This window comes from Zea mays, chromosome 5, assembly GCF_902167145.1.
Source record: "Zea mays cultivar B73 chromosome 5, Zm-B73-REFERENCE-NAM-5.0, whole genome shotgun sequence".
In the NCBI taxonomy this organism is placed as follows: Eukaryota; Viridiplantae; Streptophyta; class Magnoliopsida; order Poales; family Poaceae; genus Zea; species Zea mays.
In genome coordinates, this window is record NC_050100.1 from 181,059,244 (window position 1) to 181,068,335 (window position 9,092).

Consider the following 9,092-nt stretch of genomic DNA (forward strand, 5'->3'; position numbering starts at 1 on the left):
TCTCTGCATAATGTGTTTTTATGTATAATGTTGCAGAAATCCTCTCAGTTATTGAGCATGCATAACCATGACCAGCCAGCCATGGTCGAACCTTGCTGCTGCTAATACAATTACTTAGTTCCTATTGCTAACTAAAAAATTGTAGCTGCTTAAATCTGCTTTGCGTTCATATTGTGTTCTTTTATAATGTTGTTGAAATACACTCAAGATTACCAGATCTGTTCTTTGCATAATGTATTCTTTTATTTATAATGCTGCAGAAATCCTCTCAGTTCTTGAGCATGCATAACCATTACCAGCCAGCCATGGTCGAACTTTGTTGTTGATACAATTAGTTAGTTCCTGTTCCTAACTGAAAAATCGTAGTTGCTCAAATCTGCTTTGCGGTCATATTGTGTTCTTTTATAATGCTGTAGAAATACACTCAAAAGTATCTGATCTGTTCTCTGCATAATGTGTTCTTTTATTGTAGTTCCAATAAGCTTTTTTTGCTAGATGAATGTTGACATTTTATCTAGCTAGGGACTTGACTACATTTCAGATATATATTCAAAACATGGTTTCTTTCTTCCATCTCGTGCTTGATTCTTGTTAACTTTCCAGTAGGATATCATTATGTATGTGAATTCGCCAGGAGGGTCAGTGACAGCTGGTAATACCTTATCCAACATAGTATGTTTGCGTTAGTTGCTTCAATTAGTGCTAATGGATTTTCTGTTTTCTATTAGGAATGGCTATATTTGTGAACATAAAAGTTAGTAATCTGGAGAGGCCTCTTGACAAATTATGTCTCAGCAGGATGGCTCCCTCCAGAATTCATGTAACATGTGCATTAGTTTATGGGCCTTCACCAACAGGAAGGATCCACCAAGGAGTTTGTTCAACATGGATGAAGGTAGGCTCTTGTAAAAATTCCTTTTTTGGTCATTGAGCTCCTGAATTTCCAGCAATAACGAAGTTCCTAATAGTCTGATTTGTTATTCTTTGATTTAATCATATGCTTGACAGAATACAATTCCTCTGGAATATAACCAAGAATGCAGCTAGGCTCCCATCTTTGTGAGGCAGTCAAATTTCAAGTTACCTGCTGATCCGTCCACTCCTATTATCATGATTGGTCCTGGGACAGGGCTGGCTCCTTTTAGAGGCTTCTTGCAGGTTTGTTTTCCAAGAATCCAGTGGGTGTGTATTTGCAAGGCTGCTTGAGAGTAGTTTAACTTATTCTTGCACTCCCTCCCTCCTAGCAGGAAAGGTTAGCATTGAAACAATCTGGGGCAGAATTGGGCACTTCAATCCTTTTCTTTGGATGCAGGAACCGTAATATGGTAAGGGTTGCTGGTTATGGGCATAATTGATTGTGTTATTGTTGTGTTTATCAGCAAAAATTGATGGAATTCGTTCTGAATTACCACCCTTCAGGACTACATATATGAAGATGAGTTGCAAACTTTCCTTGAGGAGGGGCGCTTTCTGAGCTAATTGTTGCATTCTCTCGGGAAGGGCCAACGAAAGAATATGTGCAGCATAAGATGGTGGAAAAGGTCAGATACAACATACACCCTTCCTTAATATACTGTCACTTTTCAAGTGTTTCGAGTATTCAATGTCTGCTAGAAGATGTGTCCAACTAGATTTACTTCTTTTTGTTACTAGGCCACATAAATTTGGAACATCATCTCAAATGGTGGTTACTTATATGTTTGCGGTGATGCCAAGGGAATGGCTAGAGATGTACACAAAATGCTTCATACAATAGTCCAAGAGCAGGTAGATGACAACTGCAATTCATCATCTAATACGTGACTATAAACTTCATACAATAGTTTTGGAATGAAGCGTGCCATTGATAATATACTAAAATGAGTTGATCAGTGCAATTCTTTGACATCTAGCCAAGAATTTTTGTTTGGTTATTGATAATTCACTCTCATTCATATGAGATAATGTGCTCTTCTTATTTATTGATAGCTGACACTGGTCACCCAGGAGCACGAGATGAGCGTGTTGATGTACTTAGTACTGTGAAATCAAACTGGAGGAGGTTGCAATTCTGCATTACACTTACAAAAAATTCTCAAACCTAACCTCAAGAAGGGATAGATGTGGCTGCAAACCAACTAAAGAAGATGTGAAGCAATGTTTTATCTTGGAATTTGACCATTTGGTGAGCTAGCTTTTCTTTCTTTTGTTGTATATGCATATCATCTATTGTTTTCATGTGGATACAGGAAACTGTCACGAGTGGAGCCAATTTCAATTTTTACAGTGTGCATGTAGTATATTTTTTAACTGTAAGTGGATGACTGGTTGTAGCTATTGCGTGCCTTATACAAAACACATAAATGTTTCGCATGATACATTCTCCACTTTACAAGTATAGCCATCCATGCCAGAGAACCATACATCTGCCTATTGAATGCGCCCCTTCCTTACTGTAATTTCACCGATTTATTTGGATTAAGGACCAATATGGTCACTATTCCAAAGTTCTCGGCTGTACATTTGTGCCCCCCCAAAAAAATAAAACTGATGTGGCTCTTATTAGTTATTAGCTATCATTATGCATAGATATAAATTTGTTCTATTCCTCGGCCACCTTCCGTTGATGTGTTAATATAAATTTATGCTAATCCTCGGCACCTATCATTATACATTTGTACTATTCCTCCATATCCTACCTGAATTAAGAAAGGTAATATTTGTCTGACTATATTTTTTCAGGTACCGGGAACATGTTGCATGGACCGATAGAGACACCAACTTGAAACTTTTAAGGAAGGATGTATTAACACATATATATGTGCCCATGGTTAGTCCTGATCTCAATCTTATAGGCTTTTAGCTCGGGGGGGGGGGGGGGTTGTTTCTTATTGCTGCTACATTTTTATGCCTAACCTTTGTAGGCATTCATCGGTGGCCTCAAGGAATCCGGTGTCTTTATCAATGCAATAACATCAGCGAAAGCACAATCAAAAACAAAGTCATCAAACATGGGTCTTGGAAACAAGGACCATATCCGGCTAAACTGAACTGCTGGTCAGTCCAAATTGGAAGGCGGTCACAGGAAGGTGCAGGCAAGCGTCAGAAAGATCCTAGAAATGGTTGATGTATAGGAAGGAGCAGCGATGCCGCCAATGTCGCCCCCAGGTTTTCTTGAGCTGACTGAAAGCACCACTGCCTTTTCATGACATTATGTGAGACATTGTTTGAGTATTGACTGAGGTTGGTTTAACCATGCGTGATACATGCAGCCTTGAGCATACAGATAATATAGGCTTGTTTGTTCTTCCGGCGGTTGTTTATGATGTATCCAGTGAGTCACTCAACAACTTTGGTGAAAGCTCAGATGTTTTCTTGCAGTTTTTGAAAAATATTCAGCGCCCTGATTTCATGATTGTGTGCCATCGCAACGCACGGACAACTAACTATTTTATATATAATATAAGTTATCATGGTATTATACGTTTCCGTTGCAACGCACGGACACTTACCTAATCCAGTTAGAAGCGCAGATGGTGGAGCATCCATCAGAACAGCTATATTTAACAGGATGCATCTACTGATTCCATTGCGATTGCGAACAAGGCTACAAGGCATTACAAGATGCGAAAGAAAATTCCCCTCGCGCGGAAGAACTGAGCTGAGTCAAGCTACAACTCTGAAAGCTAATGTTAAGGTCCACATGGCCGATTAGTGCACAGTACATGGAACAAACTTAGCTACAGCAGATTAGTTCTACATATTTGCATTGGGGGGTGGGGGCGATGATCGTTCTACTCTCCTTACCCTTCTACAGTTAAATGTCGAATACAGAATGCGCTAGCTAGTAGACTGTTTCATGGCCCCTCATCGCGGATGGGCTAATGGCTCGACAGCGGTTCTGAAGAGGAGAATATAGGCCTTGTCGACGGAGAAGTACAAGAAACCGCCCAGAGAGTGAGTGACATAGGAACCAAAGCTTGTTCCAACAATGCAATGCCAAGCTGGACCATATGCCGTATCAAATTCCTGCAGGCAAATGAAAACAATATCATCTACCGATAACATGGAGAAGATTGACGAATTGCAGAGTCACCAGACATCCAAATCCTGGGCTAAACAATTAATATGCATGCAACCAATGTTCTGGAAAGCAACAGCCTCAAGTAATCACCAGATTACCAGAAATGAATGGTAGAACCCAGATTATACATTCTGCAGGTTTACGATGTTACAGGAAACTAATAAAGTTATAAGCCATATTATGAAAGGGATGCACAGAGATACAATGATTTTCTACAGTCTCAGGTACACCAAAAATATAAAAGGGTAATGCTTCATAAACGGAGGACATAGTATTGCACTAAGCTATAAGTTTGAAACCCAAGAGACAACAGCCATTTTAGCAGCAAACCTATAACAAATCAATCATATTGACAAATTAAGGCTATTGGCCCAAACAATCTTATGTAGGCTAAAATGAATTGTTGTACACACAGATCATAACAATACATATGTTTTTGTCAAGAATCCCGTTTTGGATATTAGTATTTTAGAGGTCAATTTCAGTTAACACTAAGTACAAGTCCAGATTGCTCTGATCCTCTGAGGTGCTTGTACCAACATCTTTGAAGATTAAATTCTTATTACACATGTAGGGGGATAAACTAACAGTAGTTGCTACTTTGTTAGACAGACAAAGATGGTATGGCGACAAAACACCACAAATGAAGAGGAACAGAAGATTGCATTGATTTAACACATTCGCAGAACCTGGTGACATCTCGGTCTACTGCTCACCTACATCAAATTCAGAAGGTCCAAAGGGAAGGAATAACCGAGGCAAGTTTTACTCCTGCATTTTACAGGGAGGCTGTGTCGAACCCAAGACCTTTTGGTTCACTGGAAAGGCTTATCACCACTGCGCCAAGCCTATCCTTCACCAAATGCCAAGATCTAATATTCAGAAATACCCGTGTGTGTTTGGTTTGCTGGATATCCCTAGATGAGAGATGGTGGTCTATGGGCAAGCGGTGTTTGGTTTGCGAATGAGATGGATATGGATACCCTTGATAGGAGAAAATAATCTCTCAAATGCAGGATATCCCTGCCACAAAAAAATTTGCCGAACGAGCTCATCCATGTTTTCTAATCTTTATTATTAGTATGTTCATACCATTATAAAAAAATTTGACCTGTGGGGAGTAAGATAACCCCCGAGCATTATATTAAGAAGAAGACCTTCTTAACCATAGCCTGAAATTCGCTCTCACGGGAGTTCGTACTCAGGATCTAAGGAGTGCTACTTAAACCATCTAACCAACTCAGCTAGAACTAGAGGCCCTTTCACATGTTCATATAATTATGATATCAAGGTTAACATTGATAAGTGCTAATATGTTAATCAATGCATGTTTTGTATACTAATTAGGATAATTATGGTGCTAATTAACATATTTTATTTGCAATTAGTGATTATCATGCCAAAATTAGTGTAAGATTATAATTATTTAGTGTATAATTAGTTATCATTTTAAAATAATTTAAATACAAATAGTTAAGTATTCTCATCTCATCCATCTAATCAAACAGACAAATGGCTTGTCCCATTCATCCAACCAAATAGACAACATGGATATCCATATCCCTAAATCCATGGATGGCTATATTCCATCCACTCTTGTCCTCAAACCAAACATACCCTCAATGAGTCAATGTCCTACCTTCTTCAAGATGCTCCTCTCAATAACTACTGCACTGAAATCATGAAGCAGTCCTGCTAAAGTTTAAGATGCATAGGTGACATTTCATGACTGCTAAAGTCGTAGACAGGATGTAAAGCTAGCTAATGAATTCCTCAAGGCCTGCCTCTTACATTGGCTGTAAGGTTATATCAAAATCAAAGCCATAGCACAATTCTGACAACTACAGAAGCACCTCGAGGGATTCCATTTTATATCAGAAGAATTGCATAGGACAAACTGAATGTCAAACTGGTTCTCTTTCTGCTCTTTTAACCGATGTGACATACGTTGGATCTAGATCTAACGGATCAAAATGTCTGCTTGCATGCTTGCATCTAATACCTGCTTGCTGATTGCATATTAGTGGTTATCACTTTAACCAAACTGATGTCTGATTGTATACCCCTTCACAATAAGATTTGTTTTATGCCACTGTGGAGACTGGAGACTAGCCAAGCCACATTACCTACAACCAACCTCATCATTAGTAAGTAGTAACACCTACCCGAATCAAATGTAACTGTGTACCCGCATTTTTCTGTGCCAGGCCCACAACAAATAGCTTAGCAATAGCGCCACAAAACCATGCCGACATACCTTCCCAAGAGAAATTAACTACCGAGATGTAGGGCGGACGGTGGCTTACCTTCTTGAGCGCGAGGGCGAGGCGCTTGCTGTCGAGGCGCGGCATGGCGACGATGGCTTCGTAGGCGAGCCGGACCGCGCGGCGCTGCAGCGGTAGGGGCATGTCGGCCGCGCGCACCCGCACTGACACCTTCCTGCTGTTGTCCTCCTTGGGACCCCCGTCGTCCTTCCCCTTGATCTCTTTCCCCTTCCCGTCCCCCGCCACTTTGGCCTCCCGCTTCTCCTCCTCAACGACCACTGGATCCGCCTTGGCCTCCTCGCGCTTCCCAACCGCGGTCTCCGGCTCCGGCTCCGGATTCTGTGGCGCTACCTCGTGCTCCGGCTCCGGCTCCGGCTGAGGAGGGGGAGCAGGGGTGGCGCTGAGCTTAGTACGGCGGATGAGCGAGTTGAGATAGCGGCTGCGGCGCTCGAGCTCCTCGGACACCGGATCCATGGCGGATGCGCGCTTGCGCCGGGGTGCGTCTCGGACGGCTGCGGGTCGCCTCACCTGCGGCAGCGGGCAAGCATGCCTGCCAGGCCCGATTGGCCTTCCTGCAGTTTTCGCTTCTGCTGTGTGCCTGTGTGGTGCTTCGGCAGGGGAGGAGTGGAGCGGGCTGCTCGTGCTGCCGTGGTCAAACACTCAAACCACGCAGGACAGGATCGCACTGTGCGCCTTGTTTGGACTCGAGGGGCGGGGACGGTGGTGGGGGTGGGCCGGTGGGGACTGACCACTGGGGACACGGCACCTGCATCACAGGTGGGAGACCGTTTTTTATTTTCCTTTTTTATTTTAAAAATCATACTCGCTCTGTTTCAAAATATAATTCGTTTGACTTTTCAACCTCAAATTTAACCACTCGTGTTATTTTCTCATAATTTTTCAATAACACGAGTGGTTAAACTTGAGATTGAAAAAGTAAAACGAATTATAAATTAGGACCGAGGGGGCATTTATATTCCTGCATATTTTAATTCATGTTTTGTACATGAGATTGGCGTCATATGTGTCTTTTAATTCCTACTATAACTTTGGGTTTTGCGTGCCCAGGTTGGCTCTAGCTAGGGATGGCATGAGTGCCTGAAACTCGATACCCGACGGGTAAAAATCCTATTAGGGCATGTGTATGGTAAATGATACCCATGTGTATTTTATTTGGTCATTTGTTATACCTATCGGATATGGTGGACATGGGTATGTTCTCTCCTACCCCATACCTGCTAACTGATGGGAAACCCACTAACATATGACATGTGGATCTAGATTAAGGGCTTGTTCTCTCTTATGCATGAGCTTGTGTGATGTTGCCGTTTAATGTTGAGTGTTGTTGAATTCATGATAAAAATTATGTTAGGTTCGATGAAGTTGTCATGCTAGCACAAAGATAATATGTTATTTTACATACTTCAATATTGATGAGGTATAGGGTTTCAACCTTTTTGTATGGTTCTTACTTTTGTCGTTTAAATGATCATGTCTACAACAATATTGGTGGGTACTCAAGGTGGGTATGGCGTAATTTTGTACCTATGATGAGTAGTGGGTATGGGTATAATACAAGTTTTCTCTAGTGGGTGTGGGTATACTTTACCCACTGCCATCCCTAGCTCTAGCATCTGCGAAGCCAGAGATACAAACACGATACAATTTTAAGTATTTGTCGGCGTTCCGAGACCGGGGGGTCCCTGAGCCGACGAGTGAATGTCGCCACGTGCCCCAGCCCAGATGGGTCGAGCGCGAGGGCGAGCGCGAAGGGGGGAAAGCGAGGCGGCCGGAGACCGGCGTGAGAGAGGTGGGAATCCCGCGGCCTTCGTGTTTGTCCCGCGCCCAGGTCGGGTGCGCTTGCAGTAGGGGGGTTACAAGCGTCCACGCGGGAGAGGGAGCGAGCGGCTTCAAGCGAGCGCCTGTCTCGTCCTCGTCCCCGCGCGGCCAACCTTCCCTAAGAGGGCCCTGGTCCTTCCTTTTATAGGCGTAAGGAGAGGATCCAGGTGTACAATGGGGGGTGTAGCAGAGTGCTACGTGTCTAGCGGAGGAGAGCTAGCGCCCTAAGTACATGTCGTTGTGGCAGCCGGAGAGATTTTGGCACCCAGCTGGTGTGATGTCGTGGCCGTCGGAGGAGCGATGGAGCCTGGCGGAGGGACAGCTGTCGGAGCGGTTGAGTCCTTGCTGACGTCCTCTTGCTTCCGTAAGGGGGCTGAGAGCCGCCGTCGTCACAGAGTATGCGGGGCGCCATCATTGCCTATCTGGCGGAGCGAGCCAGATGGGACGCCGGTCTTGTTCCTTGCGGCCCGAGTCAGCTCGGGGTAGGGTGATGATGGCGCCTCCTGTTGACGTGGCTGGTCTGCGTCCTAGGTTGGGCGATGTGGAAGCTCCTCCGAAGCCGAGGTCGAGTCTATCTTCCGTGGCCGAGGTCGAGTCCGAGCCCCTGGGTCGGGCGAGGCGGAGGCCGTCGGCTGAGGCCAGGGCGGAGTCCGAGCCCTGGGTCGGGCGGAGCGGAGTTCGCCGTCTTCCGGGACTTAACCCGTGTCCGAGCCCTGGGTCGGGCGGAGCGGAGTTCGCCGTCTTCTGGGGCTGAGCCCGAGTCCGAGCCCTGGGTCGGGCGGAGCGGAGTTCGCCGTCTTCCGGGACTTAGCCCGTGTCCGAGCCCTGGGTCGGGCGGAGCGGAGTTCGTCGTCTTCCGGGACTTAGCCCGAGTCCGAGCCCTGGGTCGGGCGGAGCGGAGTTCGCCGTCTTCTGGGGCTGAGCCC

General features: G+C 44.6%; 1 protein-coding gene, 1 long non-coding RNA gene and 1 pseudogene across 2 annotated transcripts; 2 read left to right on the top strand and 1 right to left on the bottom strand.

The window, feature by feature from the left end:
- Positions 1 to 730: 730 nt before the first annotated feature.
- On the top strand, positions 731 to 2,025 carry LOC103628722 (NADPH--cytochrome P450 reductase-like; annotated as a pseudogene).
- On the top strand, positions 2,026 to 2,933 carry LOC103627345 (uncharacterized). Its single transcript, XR_553552.2, has 3 exons — positions 2,026 to 2,164; positions 2,722 to 2,809; positions 2,904 to 2,933. It is a non-coding gene; the product is annotated as an uncharacterized lncRNA (long non-coding RNA).
- Positions 2,934 to 3,551: 618 nt separating this feature from the next.
- LOC100284593 (uncharacterized) lies at positions 3,552 to 6,964 on the bottom strand. Its single transcript, NM_001367195.1, has 2 exons — positions 6,370 to 6,964; positions 3,552 to 4,008 (listed from the first exon to the last, which is right to left on the bottom strand). The coding sequence occupies exons 1-2, from the start codon at positions 6,799 to 6,801 to the stop codon at positions 3,847 to 3,849; spliced, it is 594 nt and encodes a 197-aa protein (NP_001354124.1). The 5' UTR covers positions 6,802 to 6,964; the 3' UTR covers positions 3,552 to 3,846.
- Positions 6,965 to 9,092: the final 2,128 nt, after the last annotated feature.